Here is a 23,715-nt window from a genome sequence, read left to right on the forward strand (position 1 = left end):
CTTTTATCAGTACAATCTGACAACCCAGTGGTAGGAATTCTATGTTAGACCAAAACAAATATTAATGATAATAAATATCACTGATTTAATGATAAACTATTTACAGAATAAACAAGAACAACCCCCAAGAAAAGAATAATCCCATCAAACAAATGATGCCGTCTGTGTAGATGACCCTGGTACAGAGTATAAAAGTGATGATGTCACAGGCTTTTGTTATAGCTAGTGCTAGTTCCAAACAAAATATTCCAGCACAAAGCTGTGGGCAGTGGGCTGGAACCAGGTATGAGCATTGATAGCAACCGTTGCGTTTATCGATATCACGGCTATGTGAGGTTGCTTAGAACCAGTTTCAAAGGCGAAGAATGGCTATGATATCACACTTAAGTACTCTATAAATCTCTTGCAGAGAGGGGAGAATAATGGCTCACCTGTGGACAAGGTCGTGCCTCTGACCAGCCGGCACACTCCCGTCCAGCCTCAGGTAGGTCACAGTGGGCATCTGTGATCTGTCAAAGGACAGAAGACGGGCAACTATCAGTTATGGGTGAGATGTGCCTCAAAGGTTAAAGGTCAACCTGAAACCTAATTCCATGTGGACATCCTCTAACGTATTTTACCAGTAATTCTTTACATCACAAATTCAATAATTGTTTTATCACGGTTTGCATTATTGATATCTAATCATTTAAAGTTTGATAACATAGAGCACTTGTCACTTTCTAACCAGTTCGAGTCATTTTATCAAGGTGGAAAGCTGCAGAGATGAATGAAGTTTTGGATAATTTTATCTCATCCTTTTTGGCGGGTCAATAAGCAGCCATCTTCGTGAACATGTTCTTACATTTTCCAATTATAAAAACACCAAGTTCTTTTTTTAGTAATCATATCTCTAAATGAATGAGTGATTTGTGAGTCACTTAAATCAGAAGTAGGTATCTTCTGTGCCAACTGCAAACCGAAGTTGATATTCCAAATGCAGCTTTGTCACAACTTCCATATCCCATCATTCAGACACACAGCACCAAGTACACATGCATGCAGCACACACTTTAGCCAGAAAATGTGCAGTTGAATGACAAAGTGAATGCAAGCCACACTAAGCTCTGTCTCCTTACAGATATACTTGAATCTTGTAGATAAATTCCTGACTGCAGCTTGTCCACGAAGCTAAACCCATTCAGACTTCAATTGAAAAGCAAGAATCATGAAAAAAAAAGACCCATTAAAGACAGGTCCAGAGACTACTGAGGCAGGTGTCTATGAGAAATGTGTTATAGGAAAATCAGTTTGTCCTCAACGGGTTGAACTTGACAACTCCTACACACCATCAATGGCCAAACTTGATTTGAGAAACCTGATTTAGGTTGGCAGTAAAAGAGTAAATGGACTATTAGAATGAGACATGTTTCTAGAAACATGTTTGCAAACAAGCTGTTTTTGTCAGTCTGAAAGGGCCTTAAACCAGGGTGTAATACTCACTTGAGAAGGTCATTCTCCACAATGTCCAGCATCCCTTTCAGCTGGCAGAAGAGCAGTACCCTGTGCTGACCGACCACTGACTGGGTCAGCTCGCCCCCGGGGCTTGACCCTAGACTGTCCACCCCAATCCCGCAGTCAAGGAGCAGTTGCCTGGACAACAAACAATAATGATGATAATGATACAAAGTCCTTTCAACTTCAAAGAGCATATTCTGAGAGAAGTCTGAAACCACTCAAAGGGATGGAAATACTCAGCGGGGACAGTTTCAACGACATCACACAACTCTTCACAATCTCTAAAACAGACCATTTCAGTCTCTCCCCTAAATTCAAGAAACATTCATCTGTCATCTTTTCGTTTAAAAATAGAAGAAGCAGCAATAGACGGTTATTCCAATGTTCTGTCATTGCCATATTACGAAGGTACAAATTTAAGATTTCAATGCTCACCCTATATTTGAAGACTCTTACAAACAATTGACAGCAGTCCTGCACTAACAAAAGTTGTACACTTGGTCCCGTAAAGCTTTACATATATATCACTCCTTATCTTCAAGCTTCCATTCCTCTCCCCCTCTTTGAGAAGATGGTTACTCACTTGAGGGCCGTCAGCTTGGGGGCATGGTTGATGTCACGTAGGGATGAGTTCTGCTTCCTCAGCTGCTCTGTGATGGTGTCATACTGTGGGTGTTTGTTGTTCAGGACCAGCAGTGGATGATTGCACACCTTACGCAGGTACTGTAGGGCCTGCAGGGGAGGTAAGGAAGGGGGGACTTTCATGTTTCATCACAACGATCTAAAGTTACTCATTTTGATTTAATAATAGTAGACATTTATAGAGCACCTTTTCCACTGGATACAAAGCGCTGATTTGGAATTGTGGAGTCATCAAAACAACAAGAGGCTGCACAATCTTGAATACTTTGAAAATTTTGAATTGGTAAAAGAAAATTTGCTTAACTCCAATTTTTCATTAGCATTAAGTGATCTAAGTCAATTTTTTCTTGCGACTGCAGCAATTATTTATAACCGAGTGTTATTTTTCAGTAGTCTATGACCTATATGGTTTGAAGCATTTCTCCATCAACTGTAGGTACTTGGTATTATGCAGCAATAAAAGTTTCTTCACTGACTTCAAGGGTTGCCTTGAAAACAGGGTTATCACACTATATGCTGATATGATTATGAAATTGCTGTGAGGTCAGGGCTGCAAACATTCTCACATTGATATCAGGGTGATTGAAAAGAGCAATCAGGGAGACACTTGTGTGTTTCATGCATCTCGGTATGTAAATATGATTCCCCAAATCAAGAGAGTGCTTTTATAATCTCTTCCAAGGGACATAAAAAAAAGGGGGGGGGGGAATTCAAGCTTTCAGAGAACCTCCAACAAAATCAGGGAGACTTGGAGCTCCTGTAAATTCATGGTGAATTTCATCAAACTATCAAGAACAACTTGCTATGCCATTTAATTTGCCATCTACATTGTATAATAACTTCCATTACCTTCTATACCTTGCTGTAAAGTAATTTCAACATGCCTACTTAGGTCTAACCATGTGACAGTTTCACACAAGACCACTCTCATAAAACGGGGACTAGGAGGATTACACGCTCCCTCCTCATTGCTGGACATCGGTACTGGCCAACAAACAAACAAAAAAGGACAGCAATAGTCTACACTGTCCATAGGCCACCCACGGTCACCATGAAATGGCTGACCTGGAATATGTGTCCAGTGGCTGCAGCCGGCGCCTTGGCTTTCTCCCTCACAGCTCCCTTGTCCTCATCTTCCTTAGAGATGGCATCCACTACCCCCTTCTTGGCCCGGGACCTCGCAAAGTCCTCATAGAGTTGTACCTGATGGGAGGAGAGATAGAGAATGGATGGTCTTTAAATATCAGCATCTCACCAGCAGGTGTTAATGATAAGCAGAGCTGACACCATTCACACCATCATGATCTCAGGAGATGCAAGAAAGCCATCAGGGAAAAACTTGGTGCATTACATGCATGTCAAAATCAGGAAGGCTTTCATATTTACATTTCCAGATTCTTTTATCATGTTGATGTATTTGGGTACATCCTTAAACAATTAAGCTATGGGTTCCTTGTGAAAATCCAAGGACATGTGCCTAAACATTTAGTCACACTCTACTTAACCCACTTTCTATTGCCATCTAATTTTTACAACTTGTGCAATGTGACCTTTAGCACACAGTCGACTCGGTTGCCTCTGCCTTCTCACATGACATTGTATTTGGCCAAAACTATGTGGCCCTCTACTAACATTTTGATAAAGTTTGTTGAGCATCACCTGAGCTGAGTATCATGAAAATCAATCACTGGGGTATTCTTAAATCATGTCATCGGTGAGCTCTTGCATGTGTGGAATACTAGCTAACATTTCTCTTTGTGTATGTGCGTGTATACATTTGTTTCTTTGTAAATTTGATTTTCTTATGGAATGAAATTTTAGTAAAGAATACTAGCTGCCATTTTTGTGTGTGTATTTGTTTCTTTGTGAATATGACTTTGATGTCATGGAACAAAATTTGTGAATATAAAATACTTCAGCCACTTTTCTGTGTGTATTTGTTTCTTTGTGAATATGATTTTGATATAATCAAAGGAAAATTGATTAAAAAGTACACACACACACACACACACACACACAAAAGTATGTGTCTGTAAAGAGACATGGCCTACCTGTAGGGGGCTGAGCTCACAGTAGTAGTCCTGGATGATCTTGGGTGGCAGGTCGTCCAGGACGTCTTCCTTGAGTCTCCTGAGGAGGAAAGGCAGGACCTGACGGTGGAGTGCCTCCATGGCTAGGGCTCCTGCAGAAATATGAACCAAGAGCCAGTTAGAGAAAGAAATAACATATACACACATAAACAAGGTATAAATCTGAATGTGTCTGTAGCCATGGTCACACTGGGAAAAGATTGCAAAGTTCAAGATTGCTATCTTTAAGATCTTGAAGTTTGGCCAGTGTGACCGCAAACTTCTAACGAAACTTCTCACGAAACTTCTCACGAAACTTCCACTCAAACTAGGGAAATTTCCCTCACCTTGCCAATCTTCTTAATCTTTGGGCAGTGTGAAAGTTAGCAACTGAAACTTCACAAAATTTTTCACGTGACTAGTCAACCACCTGTCTGCGCATCGATCGATACCTCATTGGAATGCACATGTGTGCACTGTTATGTCAAGATCATTAGCCATCACATGGTGTGCTCTTTCTTCTTTGTTGTGCACATGCACCAGTGACCCTAACTTGCGAACTTAAAGATTGAGAAGTTTGGCTGCCAGTGTGGACGGATGACCAAAGATTGCAAACACTTTGCAACTTAAACTTTGTGATCTTTTGCTAGTATGACTGCGGCTTGGGACTTACTGTAAATAATGCATCTTTCACTGGGATGCAACAAGTCTTTATTAGCCAGAAATATCATTTTACAGGCAAGTGACATAATTCTGCTGGTGGGTGTAACTTATTTTGTTTTTGTTTTCCTCCTTTTCTATATTCTTTGAATAGATGAGCCGGTAGTCAGAAAATACCTCCCATGACATTTGCTCCTGTGATAATTGCTCCTGTGCAATATGTGCACACTAAGCCAAACATAAATTCTACCCACAAACATAACCCTAACCCTATTCCTACTCCTCACATCAAACTAAACCTAAAGCTTTATCACAACCCTAACCCTAAGTCCTTGGAGAAAATAAGACAGGAGCAATTGTCGCAGGAGCAGATGTTGTGTCACCACCCTGCACAGCCATGCACTGACTGCCCTGCAGTGATTTAACTCTTTATGTGCCATGGTGGAAACCTCCTGTGTGCCACATTATTCTGAGACACCAACATTGTCATGCTTTGAGAAAACATTCTGTTTTTCAAATCTCCGATGTATGTTACTTCCCTATATTTCTGTTAAGCTGGACAAATAGTGAGTAAAATTGCAGAGAAAATGCCAAGCTTTGCTTTCATGTAAATTGTATGACAAATCTATGGTTTGTTTTCTTTCAAATGACTAGTAGCTAAATTATTCTAAAGACATGACTTTTGCAAGTAAAGTAGTGACAAAAACTTAGGCTTTACATGCAAATCCAGTACAGAACATTCTTGTCAGTCAATCACAACATAAAATGCAAGCTTTATCTGAAAGGAACGAAAGCGCGAGAAACGCCTTCATTGAACTGCAGCATTTGGCGATTTATCAATCGGTTTGGGCGGGTTTGTGCATTTGAGCAGAATATGCAGAGTTAGCACGCTGTCAACTGAGTCGTAAGTACGAACGTGGCACATAAAGAGTTAAAAAACTCCCCTGACCCTGATGGTGCCGATAAAGATCACATCAGCATCCTCACCTGCCTCTTGCTCCTTGGAGGAGCTCTTGGCATCCCTGCTCTGGAGGATGGGCTTGGCAAACCTGGCTGTGAACTGCTTCTCTGTGCCCAGTAGGCCTGGCATCAGGAAGTCAAACAAGGACCACAGCTCCAGTACGTTGTTCTGATGCAACACAAGAAGAAGAGAGGTTTGAAGAGAGTCTGGTTAAGATGGCTTCATCTCATGTCTGATCGACACCTTCATTGACTTTATTTTTCTTTTTGTCTGTACAAGCTGTCAAAAGCTGAACATGGTGTAACAATCAAGAACCAGTCACCTTAACCTGTAAGGATCTGGATTATGAGGATTGTGATTATGTTGGTCAAAAGCAAATTAAATAAATGATCATAGTGGTAATAATGATGATGATATTTATGGTGATGATGATGACAAAGAAAAAGAAGAAAAGGAAGAGAAGGAGAAGGGGAAGGAGGAGAAGAAGATGAAGAAGAGACAGAAGGAGGGGAAGGAGAAGAAAGAGGAGGAAGAGGAGAAGGGGATAAGGAGAAGATGACGAAGGAGGAGGAAGAAGACGGAGAGGAGGTAGAAGAGGGAAAGAAGGAGCAGAGAAGGAAAAGGAGAAGGAAGACGAGAAAAAGGAGGAGGTAAAGAAGGAAAAGTAAGAGAAAAACTTAACAATAATGGTAATATTGTTAATCACTATAACTTTGACAATGACAGTTAAGTTAATCATGACGAGTATGCTGGTGTTGGGATGGCAATTCATTGCATCCATCTTTACCAATCCATAAATCAGTTTGGGTAATTGTTCATCTGAATACAAAATACTGTGGTTAGCGCTTGGTCAAGTTTACCTGTATGGGTGTTCCAGAGAGGATGAGTCTGTGGCAAGCACTGAGCTGTTTAATGGCCCTGGCTAGCTTCGTCCTGCCGTTCTTGATGATGTGGCCCTCATCCAGAATGCAGTAATTCCAATCTATCGTCCTATGGTGTTTCAAAGTAGAAAAGAATTTAAAAGTGACAAGGAAAAGATACAACAAGACTCACGCCAAAGGGACTGGTTGTAAAGCCAGGACAATTATTCTCTCTGTTCCTGCTTTTCCCATGCAGGGATATCTCTTCTGACATGTAATACATATGTCAGCTTTGTTCCTTTCACTTGAATAGTCATGTTGTTATTCTCAACATATAATTTGATCTTTTCAGTTTTTCACCCATGTGGGTAAATTTTATCTTCATATCATGTCCAATACCTGGATAGAATTATTCATAGAAGTCACTCAATCTGGTGCTTTTTTTGTTCACAAATTTTTAGATATCTCTACCTACAGCATCTCCTCTGTTGGCATTGCCTTGGGAAAGTAAAGTTGTCATATGATTTCTGTATTATCTAGTCATATCACCAGTCAAAGTCAAGTCAGATCAGATCTGCAATATAGAGGTAAATATCACTGTCTAATGGGTTTGATTACTGAGACACAAAAAAGGTTCAACTCAACATCTACTTTAATATATATTTTAGTACGGCAAAGATGAATCAATATGCAAAAGTCTGTCCTAATAATATCACAAAATCATCACTGACTTGGTAGGTTCTGGATGTTTAGTCTCAAAAGGTTCTTGTAGAATGCTTGAAAAATTGTGAATCTACATCTAACATCAGCTTACCTGAAGAAGTCAATGTCATTCCTGACTATGTCGTAGGAAACTATTACAAGGTTGTGCTTCTTCACTCTGCTCCTCAACCTAGATAATGGAAACAACATAAGTAAATATAAGAGAAAGTTTACATTCAACCAGATGACTTTGTTCTTGTTGTTGTTATGTCTTTCTTCCTGCAAATGGCAATACATCAATGCAGATGGATGCTGAGGAGTGAAATCAAATGACTGATAACATGCCAAGACTACAACACATATAGAAACAACATTAAAAAAAAAAAGGAGAGCAAGGCTTGCATATGTTCTACACAAAATTAACCAGCTTTGATTGCAATATCCACACAGTTGACAGAAAGCCAGTCGCAAAGTTCCTCTCTCCATGCAAGTATTCTTACAAAAAACAAAACAAACAACAACAACACACACAAACAAAATCCCTTAGACTACAGATGAAAGAACCATTTACTTTGTGCGCTCCAGAGGTGGGCCGGTGTAGTGCAGGGGGTTGAGGTACTGCTTGGGGCAGAACTTTTGCACCTCGTACACCCAGTGTCCCGTCAGTGTGGGGGGACACACCACGATGGAGGGTAGCGGCGAGCAGTCAGCGCTCTGCGTCTTGCGATATGCCGTCTCCCGGAGGTGATGGTCCCCAGCCATGATGCAGATGGACTGGAGAGTCTTACCAAGGCCCATGTCGTCACACAGGATGCCGTGCAGTTTGAATTTGTTGAGGAAGGCCAGCCAGTTGACGCCATCCTAGGGTGCAAAGGTTAAGTAACAGTGTACATTCATTGAACACCAGCACAGACATAACTTGCTTGCATACTTACTACTCCATCAATATTGTATTGGTATGAAACTAAAAAATAATTCAGAGGGCTCAAACCTCCACCAAAGTCATGGGGTCACTCGTATCATGAGACCTGTGCACACATCCTTCAAAGAAATTGTGGATCTGGATTATGATTAGGAGCACCATCAAACACCAATCACCAGTTCCTCTTACCACAACAACAACAAAAAATTTTTAAAAAAATCCTGAAATATTCACCAAAATGTGTTCATAACTTTCTGTATAATATTGCCTAAAGGCAGGCAAATAAACACACATACAGACAAAAGCAGACGAAGGTACATGTACTTACTTGACGTATGATTGGATGCACATTTTCACAAACAACCGATGAATATAATGAATTTACAGAAGAACAGAGGAAATGGGAATTTGCGAAAATGGCCGGCTGCACATATACACAATCCTTACTATCTGGGCAGTCCTGGAAGCATTTGTGTTCATAACATGTGTAATTTGTTACAGTGTATGCAGAATCAGTGGCAGATACCATTCAATTGACATGAATTTCTATTTTGCTTTTTCACAGCTACCCCATTTCTATCCACATTTTTTAATGATTTATTGCGGTTTGCACTTGACCCCAATCTTTTCCCCCAAATAATCATGAAAATATTTTTTTTTCTTCCCACTATATTATATTCCCATTGGACATTTCCAGCTAAAGGTATGGCTAAGAAGGGACAGATTTTGTGGGGAAAAGGTGTCACCGTCTCAACCTTTGACCTCGAGGTCAAGGAGGGTCAGAAAGAGTGACTAACCTGCTGGTATTTGCGGAGTTCAGCCTTGATGGGGACGGGCACCTTGTAGCTGTCCAGTTTGGACGAATCGAGGAGCTGCTCAAGGAAGTGTCGCTCCCTCGTCTTCTGCTCCACGAGGTCAGCAGTCATGGCTGGAGGGTCAGGGATGCCTGCCTGTAGGTCAGAGGTCAAGGGGTTATAGAGTGAAGGGTGAGCAGCAGGCTGTTCAGTTCATAAGACATGATGTAATTAGAAATCAAATATCAGTGTAACGAATCATCAGGATCAGGCATCTACATTACCTGTTCTGCTTTTGATTTACTATACATACTGAAGAGTTGAAGAAGACATTTGGTACCTTTATACATGTAGCTGTAAATGTATGTCATTAATTTATTGCAGGCAATTTATGTAATCATCCAGAAGTACCTAGGCAATATCTTGGAAGGCATTTAATACTAACAAAGAATTATTATCCCACTTGACCTGACTGGGAATTTGAGGTGGGTCCCAATATTTTAAACAGGCAAGTGTCCATACATTGTATATCTTTCCTAGCTTGACAGAAACTTTAAGTTGCCTTTGGTAATATGGGCAACTGGAGTTGTCAGGGTTGTAGGGTTGACATGAATTGATTGACAGACATTGAAAGATTCTCGAGACTGACCTCAAGCGGCATGAGTCTGATGAGCGTGGCGAAGCACTGCGTGGCCGTCAGACGAATGCTGTCCACCTGATCACTCATCCTCCCGAGGAGAGGCACAACCAGGAGGACGATGTAGGGCACGATGTCCATGGACAGCTGGTCTATGATGCCTGGTGGGGTGGACATGGGGTTAAGGAGCTATTCTGATCCTGCTTGAAATGGCCAGCTTTGTGCTATTAACTGTTCAGCACATCAATCAAACCATTTAAGTACTAATCTGCAATCCACAGTGGGTAATGAAAGATATTACCTGGTTGAGTCATCAAATATGAGCTCGACAAAAAGTTTAAGTAATAAAGGGGGAAAAAATGAATGATTGGAACATTGTGTGAAGCTCAAGAATCACATATATGTATCTGGAGTGGAAACAAACATTGCATCGTGAATCTGACTGAAATCTCACCCTCAACAATAACAATGCACCTTTGGTTTCATTCCTTCATGTCATTCCTCGATTTGGAGATTTAAATTCTGTACTCATCAGTGAAACACTATTCTCTTACGGCCCCTTCACTGTGAAATGTCCTAAAGCTATTTGATGCTGACTATCTAAGACTGAGTGGAAGCTGCACGAAGGATACAGGCCAGAGCCTCCACCGCCCCCTCTCTCTTGACCTCGTCCTCCTGGGCCCCAAGCATCGGGACCACCTCCACCAGGATGCGGTTCAGCGTTGCCGTGGTAATGACTTGGCCCAGTGTTCCCAGGCAGCGGGCAGCCATGTGTCGAACGGTGGTGTAGGGATGCTCCAAGCTTGTGATCAGCGGTGAGAGAAGCTCTTCTAGCTGTGAGTGATGCAGTATCATAACGATATACCATCAACAATCTCATAAGTGCACTTGGTGTAGTCATACTTTGAACACTAATTTAGTAAGTAGTCTATTCAGTAGTTCAAACCTAAGTATTTCATCTACACACTCTTACTACTAGTTGAATGCAATTACTGTATGAGCTTTGTGGTTTAGTTGCGAATACTCTGGAGTCTTCTACAAAAGGTCCTGGGTTTGATTCTAGTATGGTACATACTACATCATCAAGGTTTACAAATGGCTACCTCGCCATGCTATGTTAAAGATGTAATAAGCAGGGAACTTGGGGAGAGTACGGTAAACCCCAATGACACTATCGTGAATAAATAGGACAACAGACTTTGTGCAGTGACTTCCTAGAACATGTGAATGTCTGACCTTTGGGTGTAGGCTGGAATGGATGACTGGAGCTAATGTCTCAAAGACTTGCAAAGTGGTGACCAGGTCCTGGGCTTGCTGGTCCTTGTCAAGGAACTGAGACTGATCTGTCAATCAGATGAACAGTCACATCAACCAATCAATGAAACAAATCATCAAGCAGGCCAATATGATATATACTGTCATGATATTCTACAAAATAAGTTAGAGACACCACTTCATCATACAGCTGTCATAATGTACTGCGAGCTATGAGATCATCGCTGCTTTTCACATTTTCTCTTTCCTTCTTTCATTTCTTCCCATCTTTTTTCCCTTCTTTTCTCCTTGTCCTTTACTCTTCTCCCTTCCCTGGGCAAGTTTTAGACAGACATTAAAATTCTGAAGGAAATGTTAGATTAATACCATAACAAACCATCCGGAAACAATTACGCACATTTTTCACTTACAATTACGATGTCATCCAAGTCACTGTAAAGATACAGTGCGGAAAGCACAGCACTATATAAGTTTGACACATAGCACTAATAAATCACCAACTTGGCATTTAAAAACCTAAAGACCCCAATGGCAAGAGAAATTATGCCATTCTGACCTACATTCCCAAAGCTGTTAGGCAAGGTCTTTGCCTTCTCTAGTACACAAATACAGCTGCTACTTGTGAATGGTCAATCCAATAGACCAGTTCGTAGTCAGCAACGGGTTTAAATGTCTCCAAATTTTAAACTCTTGAAACAACACAATTGTACAGCTAGATATCACCCACTTATGTAATTCAACTTACACTTATGTTTAAAAGCTCCCTTGAATTTTTAGAACTGTTCCATCACTGCAACCTAAAAATAAAAACATTTCTCTCACCAAAGTTTCCAGGCTGAATCTGTGTCTTGATTTGTGCTGTCATGGACTCCCATAGCTTGCCCGCCGCATCCACCAGCCGGGGACCAAAGTGACCTGCAATAGTGGTCAGTGCCATCTCCGCACCCCGCTGCTGGACTTTCACCTGCCGGGCACTCTCGCCCTCGCCGTCACGCAGGTCATTCAGGTTGATCCCAGTGTCGGAGAAGCTGCCGTCACGGCTCCGAGACTTCACGAAGGCTGCTCGCCTGCTGGCCGCAGTGAGTGCGGCTTGCTGTCAACATAATGGGATGATCAATCAGAGTCAAACTCAACACTGTACTGAACTAAACTGGAGTTTGTTTGTTTGTTTGTTTGTTGTTGGTGTTTTTTTTGGGGGGAGGGTCATTTCATCTGCCTTCACTCAATTCATATCACTGTAAAACACTCTCTTGAGGATTTAATATATTTCCTCTCCCTATCCAGTTTCAACGCAACACTTTTCACCCGCAGCTCTCTTCACTCTTTGTTTCCATCTTCATCCATCTGGATTTTCATTACTGTCTGTGAACTAGGCCAACGAAATTGCAGATTTTGAATTACCTTCACCCACTCTTATTAGTAATATATTAGTAATAAAACAAATTTCTGGAGATTTTGTTTAATTGATCAATATTGAAAGGACACTTGAAGTTGGCCATTCAAAGAAAATCATTTAGAAGCCAGCTGTCCTCTTTGATGTTTCAAGAGGAAGAAATAGAGGCAGTAAGAAATACTAAAAACATCTATGCAATAACATTTAGAACACTGGACTTTCTCAACGCCTTACAAACAATGCTAGTATTGTTATTGGAGGAGATTTTCAGCAGGTAATGTTCGACATGTGAACATTAAAAAAAAAGCTTTAAATAATGCACATGCATGAAAATCTTTCAACGTATAAATAAATTAATAGCATTATATGAAACACACCTGTTGTTGTTTGGACAATGTCAAAACACCGTGCAACTTGTCACACTGTATCACACTCTGGGAATTCCCCTCTCCCCCTCCCAGTGTCAGCGGTGATGAGGGTCGGGATCCACCCGGGGCGACGCCCGGCACTGTCAGGGTGTTCGAGCTGGGCTCGGCCGAGGTCACCTTGAGCGGCTGGGAGACGGAGGGGGTGATGGAGGGGTCGGAGCAGAGGCTGGTGCAGAGGTTCTTGATGATCTTGGGGTTGGGGCAGGGCTGGCGGGAGGAGCACAGCTCCAGCAGCCGGGCCAGACTCACTGCCGCTCTCCTCTAGAGGGATGGAGATGGGGAATAGAAGAAAATTTACTGATCAGTCAGAGGTATAAGGCCTTACTTGCAAAGCATCAAATGCCTCCCGAGAATCTAGTCAGTTGGGAAGAACAATGCACAAACAAAAGATACCATAGATATTGTGAGTTGATGCTATCCTACCCTCAGTCTCATGGATGTGTGAAATAGCATACATTTGGCAAACGGTGACTAAACACAAGCAAATCATTATCTTTTTCTTTAATTACATGAGTAAAACAGAGCAGCTCATTTCATTTTAGTTTCTGCATCTTGTGGAACCTGGCAAGTCGATTAAGAATAAGGTATGGATGCACACTTAAACATAATGTTACGGAAGTTTGTCCTCGCATACAAGTTTTCATTTGGTTGGAAAGCAATCAAACTACATGATTGTACTCAGCAGGACTGCCACTTGCAATAGTGTCTGTATCCCTGTGATTGATGAAAACTACTAGATGCAAAAAAAAAAAAAAAATATTGGCTCATGTGGTCAGTGACCCATGTGGTCAGTGATGGATGAAGGTCACTGACCTGCATGAAAGGACTCTCCTCCTTCTTGACCGCTTCCATCAGTGGTCTGATCACAGGATTTAATTTGTCTGGCAGGGCTTGGAGCAAGACTAGTGCCGCTGTCAGACAAGACTGGGTCCTGGTGAATGAAAAAGAAACAATTGCAGTTAGAGAGAAAATGAAAACTAAATAAAGGAATGATGAAACAATTAAATCGTACAATGGTCTTTTGTATAGAAGCAGCAGAAATTTCATCTGCATCACTACCACCTGCTTTCTTAACAAAATAGGATCAGGCATTTATTGCTGTTCTTGTTTAAGAATTTTAACTAATTTCGGTCCTCCAGATGATATTTTTCTATTTGTCTGGTTCAATTTCGCTTGTTTTTGTTGTTTCTTTGCTTACATCGTGCCATGACCAGCATTTCAGTTAACACTTTTTCATGAACTCGAAAAGAAAAGAGAGAACATTCTCACTGTCATTTCCTACACTCTCAGACTTAAAATAATCTTGGGTGGAATCTCTCTCTTTAAAACCCTCATGATATCCACTGATTCCATCTGTTTGATATCACTTTTATGAAAATTGTATGCATAAAATTCAATGTCTACATTCTGCTTGTTATTATGACAAAAATTAGTATACATACGTGTATTTTCTTTGAATTTTCACTGCAACTGCATTTGGTTGAAATGTGTAAAATGCCTAAATTATCATGTTTATAACTAAATAAATGTACCTAAATCCTCTAAAGTAACAGTTTCTGTATCTTGAAGGCAATACCTGATATTGAGTTTCTGCTGCTGAGTGTTGATCTCGGCGATTGACGCTTGAACCAGTCTAGCCTTGCTCTGGAGCTCCGGGTAGGGCTCACCCTGGCTGCCGGGCCGAGACAGATGATGCTGAATGGAGTCGTGCAGTGTCTTGGCTTGCTCCACCGTGAAGGCACTGGTGAGGAGCATGGGATGGAGACCGAGGAGAAGGTGGAATGGGAGGAAAGGTAAGAATTGAAGGGGAGAAAAGGAGGAAGGAAAGGAGGAGGAGGAGGAGGAGAAAGGGGAGGGAGGGAAATAAGAGGGAATAGAAGGAGGAGGAGGAAAGGATGGAAGAAGGAGGTGGAGGAGGGAGTGGTAGGAGGCAGAAGAAGAGGTTGGAATCATAGGGAAGAGGAGGAGATGGAGGAGGAGGAGGAGGAGGAGGAGGAGATGGAGGAGGAGGAGGAGGAGGAGAAGGAGAAGGAGATAAAGGAGGAGGAGGAGGAGGAGAAGGAGATGGAGGAGGAGGAGGAGGAGGAGGAGGAGGAGGAGGAGAGGAGGAGGAGGAGGAAGAGAAGGAGAAGGAGATAAAGGAGGAGGAGGAGGAGGAGAAGGAGATGGAGGAGGAGGAGGAGATGGAGGAGGAGGAGGAGGAGGAGGAGGATGAGGAGAGGAGGAGAGGAGGAGGAGGAGGAGAGGATGTAAGGAGGAGGAGGCAGTGACAGGAGGCAGAGGAGGAGGTTAGGATCATAGGGAAGAGGAGGAGATCAGACACAAAAAAACTTTGCTCACTTTGTGACCGATTTGTGGGTAAGCTAATATTGCAAGGTAAATATGCATTAATTCTAACCCCAATACGTCATCATTATTTGAACAGGCTTTGATTAAATGATGCAATTGACTGTACAAGCAATAATACACGTGTATTATAATCTAATTCATTCCATCAATACCTTTGGGTATTATGTGTCCATGCATGCATATGGCGGCATGTTAATTAATCTGTGCATCTACTGTAAGGACATTCCTAAGAAATAAAACACCTGTAACATCTCAGGGACACAAATACTCTGCTTGAAAGTTTTCAAGACTGTCAAAAGCTTTTGTAAACTTAAATGAAACATTCTATATGTATGCTCAGGTACAAACACTAGACATCTCCCAATGACAATAAATCTAAGATATTCTATATGAATCACATCTATCCCAGATCCCATTTCATTCAAATCTGTTCACAGGGAATTACTCCAAAACAAATCAACAACAAAAATAACAGGAACCTTACCTTGGAAAGCTGGAGGCAGGAATGTCTGGTCGGACTGTCCTCCAAATCGTGACTAAATTCTAGAAAATCAAAAAATTAATCACATCACATCAGAGCGGTAATAGAGTTGTGGTACATTTCAGTCAACAGTTCACTACACACTCTCTAAAAACAGGTATGATTAAGAGTGAAGTCATACTACTCAGCCAAAGATGAAGAGATGCAACATTCACCACTTGAATATTTGGCAGACTTGTTACTCATTTTCTTGTAGTTCCATCATTTTTCACACAACTTATTCTGAAGACATTACTATGACTGAATTGTGGCAGAGTATCTCATTATGGCTCAAGAATTTCTGGGATCCGACTGGCCGGGGGCAGATCTACCTGTTGCCATAACCACTTTGCCTTGCAAAAGGACGGGTGTCTGTTCCACATAAAGACATATTCCTTGGTTTTGTCACGATTAGACATTCAACAGGAGTATATACATGTCTCAGTGACACACAAATTATCCGATCCAACACATCACAAGAAAACCTGTACTGATTCTTTGGTCATGCACGTAGTGCACTATACAAGCAAATCTTTGCCTCGTTCTGTAAATATCTCAATACTTGCACCATTATTTGGCACAATTCAGTCATATATTGTACCCCCCCCCCCCCCAACCGAGTGTAAAACGTGGCAGAAGTATTCATCATCTACCTTCAATGTGGCCCTCTCACAAATGTACATATGAATCAGTAAATCTGGTTCGTCAGAAATCCTGTAAGCCCTTGATTCTACTCAAAAAGCTTCATTCACATTTTACAAAGCCTACTGAGTTTCACATACACTATCTGATGGGCCTTTTAGTTCATACTTGGATAATAGAGTTTCTCTCAAAATGCTGTCTTATTTCAGAGACATCACATGTACTTTTGTAACGCATAAGTATAGGCAGCAGCCATGTTGTATTGCAGGAGGATTTACCTTGCACTCAAACTGTAGTTTCATGAATGTGTTGGTCACCTCATCATAGTATGGAGTGCTGGTCAGGGTCTCGACCAGCGCTGATCTCAGGGCATCGGGACATTTGCACTCCTGGCAAGGGATAGAACACAAACACTTGTATTTAGTTTATATAGGCCCTGTCTTGATAAATTTTCCTCTTTTAAGCCAATGTGAAGTAGGATAATTGCATAAGCCTATACCACCTCGACTGTCGGCTGTCAATGCTTCTCAACCATCAAACGTTATTAGCATCATCACCATCATCATCAAAATCATTATCATCACCACCATCATCAACATCATCAATATCATCATTATTACAATCATCATCAGCATCATGACCATCAACAGCATTTCATCACCATCATCATCACCGTCATCATCATCATCATCATCATTATCATCACCATCACCATCATCATCATTATAAATGTCAAAATAGGGAAGGTTCCACAGAGCACTCGGAGAGATATCTGTGTGATACATGCAATTTAACCCATTGAGGATGAGTCCCAAGTCTACTCAGGCGAGTGTCTATGGGAAATGCGTGTTGTAGCAAAATCAGTCCGTCCTCAACAGGTTAAGAAGCAAATTCAATTCCTGCATTAAGGAGACTTTTATCATATCTTGTCACGGCATAAAAGAGATACTGAAGTCTTCAGGGAGTCTGCTGCAGAATCATGGAGACTTGGCAACTCGGTCTTCATCACATGGCTGCCCATATTTTAACATCAAAATCAGGAGGTCCCAAAGGGCAATTATCATCATCATCATCATTACTATCACCAACATCATCATCATCATTATCATCATCATCATCATCAGCAGCAGCAGCATCGTCGACATCGCCATCGCCGTCATCGTCATCATCGTCGCCATCGCCATCGTCATCATTCTCATCATCATCATCATCATTATCACCATTACCATCAACATCATCATTAACATCATTATCATCATCATCATCATAAATGTTAAAATCGGGGAGGTTCCACAGAGCACTCAAAGAGATATCTGTGTGGTACATGCAACTGGGAGACTTATAATATCTTGTCAGGGCATAAAAGAGATACTGAATTCTTCAGGGAGTCTGCTGCAGAATCATGGAGACGTGGTAGCTCAGTCTTCATCACAAGGCTGCCCACGTTTCCACATCCAAATCAGGGAGATCCCAATAAGCAATCATCATCGTCATCATCAACATTACCATCATTATCATCATCATCATCAGCAGCAGCAGCATCGCCATAGCCATCACCACCACCATCACCATCATTGCCACCATCATTGCCATCACCATCACCATCACCATCACCATCACCATCACCATCACCATCACCATCACCATCACCATCACCATCACCACCACCACCATCACTATCACCATCATCATCATCACTGTCAAACCACCAAGAAATCATTATTATTACTCTTAACGTGGTCATCACATCACAATCAGCCATACACTTACTGCCATTGTTCAGACCACACTAGCTGAAACCTCAAAGCACCTCACCTGCCCAGCCTTGGCCCACTCCTCCACCACCAGGGCAGCTACCATCCTCTGGACTGAGTTCTTGGTGTTGAGGTGGAAGTGCAGTAGCTGGCTGAAGGGATTCATACCCCCTTCCTCTGTGGGGGCCAGGCAGGCAGTCAGGTGGGGGGCTAGTCTTCCCAGCAGGCTGTGAATTCAGACAAGAAAATCTTAACCCGTTGAAGACAAGTCCCGAGTATAACAGGACAGGTGTATGTGGGAAATGTGTATTATAGCAAAATCAGCCCATCCTTAATAGATTAACATTTCTGATGCAGAATTATACTTCACCACCAACTGTGCTATCTTGTTCTCGATTCTCTTTTACTGCTGGAACAGGGTTGATGTGTTCATTTTGTTATTTAAGCCAATTGCATTTTTAACTCCATGGCAAAGTTGTAACATGGTCCCTTTTTCTGTGTCCCCTTCCAAATGCATACTAACTTGTGTATAGTCACCTGCCCAGTAGAAGGGCCCTACCATGAAATTTCACCCCAAATCGAATTTTTGTTCATGACATGATTTGACAGAATTCTGAAAGCTCTTTCATACGATGCGATCTTAATTCTTTTTGTAATTTTAGAGCCCACAAGCCTTAGGGTCCCTTCTGCCGGGCAGGGGACGGTATTCAATGGCAAAAGTCAGCATTAGAAGTCTCGTTGTGAAATTTCAACCCATTAAACCTCCACATAACACTAAGACATTACCACAGTGGGAAGGTGGGGAAGTGATACTGTATACGCCATATATTTCGCGAGTCTAAATTTTCGCGAATTGGGAATTCCCGACGATTTTGAGAGTGGTTAAATTCGCGATCGTAGAGTCCTGTACTGAATAAAGAGATGTACACGCGTACGTCATATTCACATCGGAATCAGAGTCAATATTTTCGTGTGTCTTTAATTTTGCGAATAGCACCTGACTCGGGAAATATTTGGCGTATACAGTAACTCACAAGTGAGAGCTACTATCTGTCACAAAGCCTCCTAAACCTTTAAATAGCCATCTTTTGCACAGTAAGCCAGAGAGACTTGACTAAACGGATGCACATGTACTTGCTTAACACACAGACATTAATGAGGACAAATTATGTTCGGAAAAAACAACAACACACATACACATGTTATTTCTGGTCTCTGAAAGCCTCCTTTACCAAGACATTTTGAGCAAAAAAAAATGTCTGGAAGGTGGACTTTGTGTATGGGTCAAGTCATCATCATGATGTACCTGGCTGCGGTTGCCCTGGCAACCAACACAGCTTCCTCCTGGTCCTGCTGGGGTCCCGCCATGGTGACGTCTCCTCCGATGTACTCCACGTCGTCCTCTCGGATGGTCTGCTGACTCTTCCAGGATGACTTGCCGGGTGTCTGAGTCACATCCTACATCACAGGGAGGATTTCACACAGAGGCTCACACTTATTGCAGTGTACAACTAGAAAGGCACTCTTGAGAGTGCAGACCTCCACCATGCAGCTCATTTCCACCCATACACACAAGCTGAGAATCGCCCAATTTCCCAATATAGAAGCCTTGTTTACGTTATCGGCTTCCAGCTACGCGGCGCCTGGCCCAAGCAGAGCATGCATTTTAGTGCGCATATGCAAACCTCAAATACGCACAGCTTGAACTCCCACGTTCATTGACCTTATCTGCCAAAATATTAAAAAACCTTTTAAAAGTCATTAAAAAATTTCCTGATCACTACCAAAGTTTAATCATCTGTTCCTTGTGTCATTATCAACTTTTCCTACAATCATCATCCAAATCCGTTCACAACTTTTTGAGTTCTTTGCACACAGACAAACAATCAAACAAACGCCGTAGAAAACATAACGTCCTTCCTCGGCGGAGGTAATATTTAGCAGTTACTGCAACAACTTTATAATAGTGTACATCATAAAGCATATCGTATTGTTACCCTTTACTGCTTACAGCTTTGATGTGCCTGTGTAGGTATGTGTGGGAACAGACTGTACCTTGGGTTTGTGTTTGGCTTCGATCAGCATCTGAGGGTCAATGGGCACTCTGGCTGGCTGCATGGCAAGACACAGCCAGGCACTGACCCACGGGAAGGACGCTTGGACGACCACATCAGAGGGCACCTTCTGCAGCAGGGCATCCCAGACCTACCAAATACAATCACATGGCAACTTCATTAGATATATCACAGGCATACTGCTTGCAATCTTCACCCAAATGCACAATGACTCATTTCATCTGATTCAGAATATTGGGCTACAAGTTCAGTATGAAAGTTCCCTACCAGTCTGACATCACAGTAGCATGCAGTAATCAAATGTCATCAATATTTGTTGAAACCTATCAGAAGCAGACTACTTGTAAACGATGTCAAAGCAATTTTTCTGAGGTGAGTTTAGGCCATGAGAAATCCAGGGTCAGGGTTAAGGGGGTCAAATGTAGAAATCAACCTAGCAGTTACATTGCTCCATTTACATTACTCCAGAGTATACTTGATGAAATTCAGTTCAACCTCATAGGATGAAATATCTATGACAGCAATTAATTCATTTAACTTGGAATTGATGTCGATGGGCAGCGGTCAAAGGTATTAAGATTACACTTCTAAACTGAATTCTGGACATGCACTGGCATATCTATTGACATTTGTAATGCCAAGTTTTCTGAATTTACCTTCTGCACCAGCTCGAGGATCTCTGCATTGGTTTCAAGGATGCAGCGCTGGTAGATGTGTCGCATCATGTCAGTAAGAATGGGAGGTAGCCATGCAGCCACAGGCATCTATGCAGATTCACACATAGGAAGAGAAACATAGTCATTCTATGGCAGATTAACACTGCCAACAAAAAATATAATGATAAGTGATAATATCAACAACAACTGCAAATTGAAAAATGATGATAATATAATGACATTTATACTATATGGAATAGCAATAGAAATTATGATGCTACTAATAATAGCACTTATAATTGGTGACATCTGTAAAATGCTCAATAAGGATATTTGTAGGTGTTCTACAGACTTACATTTCTCATGCATTAATATGACACACAAGTAGTTTAAGATGATCACCATCAAAATAAATAAGTAGAAAAAATGGGAAAAAAATTATACATACATGTAATGCATTTGGCTTTCTAGGTAAGTTTGAAGATACATGTTCCGACACAAAGTTCTACAGTTTGAAAAATTGATTTGAGCCTTTGGTACCCACCTCTTATAGACTACCCCTGTAAAATAGAACTGAAATTAAGAAAGGAAGAGATAGAGCAACAGAAGGTTGTTTAATAGGAAAGTAATACCTGCGGATTGTCTGTGCACAGGAGCGTGAGTAGTGTGTCCAGCACGGCCCGCCGGACGGACCAGATGTTGTGCCGCATGAATGGCCACAGCCGCTGGACCAGAGTGGCCAGGGGCTGGCTGGCACTGGACTGGAGGCATGCCGAGGGGTGAGAGAGGAGGGTGGCTAGCAGGGTCATGATGCTGTTAGTGGAGGCCGTCAGGTCATCCAGCTCTACCAGTGTCTCCCACAGGGTGTGCAGGATGAGCATCACCTGTTGCCATGATAACAAGGAAAAGTAGAAATTACGCGGTGCGTAATATATGTCCCCGCCGGAAGTAGCATTTTGTAACAAAATGTGCAATATAGGTAAAAAATCAAGGTCAAAGGTCAAAGAAGTCAAAGGTCAAAATTCTGTGTAGAAGTTTTGAAGCCCTCACCTAGTGCCATCACATAAAGCAAATGGAATCGAAATTGGGTTAGAAATGGCGAAGGAGTAGCATTTTGTAGCCAATGTACAATATAGGTCAAAAATCAAGGTCAAAGGTCAAAGAAGTCAAAGGTCAAAATTCTATGTAGAAGTTTTGAAGCCCTCACCTAGTGCTATCACATAAAGCAAACGGAATCGAAATCGGGTTAGAAATGGCGAAGGAGTAGCATTTTGTAGCAAAATGCACAATATAGGTCAAAAATCAAGGTCAAAGGTCAAAGAAGTCAAAGGTCAAAATTCTATGTAGAAGTTTTGAAGCCCTCAACTAGTGCCATCATATAAAGCAAATGGAATCGAAATCGGGTTAGAAATGGCGAAGGAGTAGCATTTTGTAGCAAAATGTACAATATAGGTAAAAAATCAAGGTCAAAGGTCAAAGAAGTCAAAGGTCAAAATTCTGTGTAGAAGTTTTGAAGCCCTCACCTAGTGCCATCACATAAAGCAAACGGAATCAAAATCGGGTTAGAAATGGCGAAGGAGTAGCATTTTGTAGCAAAATGTACAATATAGGTCAAAGGTCAAGGTCAAAGGTCACAACTGAAATTCTGTGTAGAAGTTTTAAAGCTCCCATGTAGTGCTATCATATAAAGCAAACAGAATCAAAATTGGCTCATAAATGACAGAGAAGTAGCAAATTGAACATTTTGATCACACACGGACGCACACACGGACGGACGGACGGACGCACGCACGCACGGACGCACGGACGGACGCACAGACACACACACGTACGGAGCCCGTTTCATAGTCCCCTGCTCGAACTCGTTCGGCGGGGACAACAAAGGCATGTTCTTGTATGTAATCGACCTTTGTATTTTCCATCCTTCCACATTGCTGCACAGCCTTATTTGAAAATTTTCTCCCAAGATACCAAGTATTTTAATAGCCTCAGAGCTCAGGCAATTTAAAGGGGATGGCTAGTAACCGATCAGTGGGAATCAGTGGGAATGCTGAGGGATGATTGTTCCAATCCTTGTGGGATTTATTTAAGAGTACATTATATATCTACTGTTGTGTGAAAATTATTTGCTTCAGAACGGTCTCATATTCAAGTAATGTGCAGATTAATGCCCCGTCACTGACCAGGGACACTTACCCGTAAAGTTCCGTGTATAAGACGCACTATTTTTTCGTCGGAAAACGTTGAAAATCGGGGGTGCGTCGTATACACGGGTACAGTCGAATCACGGAAAAAAATCCGTCATGTACACCCAATTTTATAAGGCCAACTTGGGGCCATGTATGCCCATCGACGTTTGGAAGGTAAGCAATCACTAAAACTTACGGATAAATTAGCGATCTTTCAATCTGGACACATACAAAAGCTGTAAATACGAGACAAACTTACATCGGCCTTGTGCAGTAACGATGTATCAATCTGGCCATAGACAACAGCTGTAACAGCACTGCTGTATGCTACCGATGTCAGTCTACCAAGCTACCAACAGCCAACCTAGTAGCTGGAATACACGATGTACAGGTATCATTACTAAATTATCGATACCGTAAAACTTATCAATGTACTAGTATCAATATGGCCATAGGATCGACACTATGTCACCGCAAATATGAACGATGTGTGAAGCATGCATGCATATCCATGTCGTTCGTTTGCTCTTCATTTCACGAGGCCAGCTAGGATAGCATAGCTACACTACTGTAGCTAGCTAGCAAGCCTTTGGCAAAGGCAGCAGCTGCACAGAGAGGCTTTTGCAATGGACTCGCGTGCACACAGCGATCGGATCGAAGCGCGCTTGCCCGTTGCGCGCTGTGTGTGCA

General features: G+C 41.8%; 1 protein-coding gene across 1 annotated transcript in view; it reads right to left on the minus strand.

The window, feature by feature from the left end:
- The window catches only part of LOC139720545 (TATA-binding protein-associated factor 172-like), an 83,800-nt gene that overhangs the window by 33,992 nt on the left and 26,093 nt on the right, over positions 1–23,715 (minus strand). The window contains exons 13-36 of the mRNA XM_071631898.1: positions 21,469–21,720; positions 20,837–20,944; positions 20,161–20,310; positions 19,412–19,563; positions 18,167–18,332; positions 16,630–16,740; positions 15,674–15,732; positions 14,417–14,581; positions 13,654–13,771; positions 12,786–13,101; positions 11,842–12,108; positions 10,981–11,087; positions 10,377–10,578; positions 9,757–9,905; positions 9,111–9,263; positions 7,963–8,252; positions 7,504–7,581; positions 6,690–6,819; positions 5,856–5,997; positions 4,191–4,321; positions 3,205–3,342; positions 2,081–2,229; positions 1,483–1,632; positions 432–509 (exon numbers count right to left, since the gene is read on the minus strand). Of these exons, the coding sequence (XP_071487999.1) occupies positions 432–509; positions 1,483–1,632; positions 2,081–2,229; positions 3,205–3,342; positions 4,191–4,321; positions 5,856–5,997; positions 6,690–6,819; positions 7,504–7,581; positions 7,963–8,252; positions 9,111–9,263; positions 9,757–9,905; positions 10,377–10,578; positions 10,981–11,087; positions 11,842–12,108; positions 12,786–13,101; positions 13,654–13,771; positions 14,417–14,581; positions 15,674–15,732; positions 16,630–16,740; positions 18,167–18,332; positions 19,412–19,563; positions 20,161–20,310; positions 20,837–20,944; positions 21,469–21,720 (3,761 nt within the window). The remainder of the gene's footprint in view (positions 1–431; positions 510–1,482; positions 1,633–2,080; positions 2,230–3,204; positions 3,343–4,190; positions 4,322–5,855; positions 5,998–6,689; positions 6,820–7,503; positions 7,582–7,962; positions 8,253–9,110; positions 9,264–9,756; positions 9,906–10,376; positions 10,579–10,980; positions 11,088–11,841; positions 12,109–12,785; positions 13,102–13,653; positions 13,772–14,416; positions 14,582–15,673; positions 15,733–16,629; positions 16,741–18,166; positions 18,333–19,411; positions 19,564–20,160; positions 20,311–20,836; positions 20,945–21,468; positions 21,721–23,715) is intronic.

The sequence above is a fragment of the Diadema antillarum genome, unplaced genomic scaffold (assembly GCF_040938485.1).
Source record: "Diadema antillarum isolate AM-2024a unplaced genomic scaffold, OU_Dant_1.0 scf00000128, whole genome shotgun sequence".
Classification (NCBI taxonomy): domain Eukaryota; kingdom Metazoa; phylum Echinodermata; class Echinoidea; order Diadematoida; family Diadematidae; genus Diadema; species Diadema antillarum.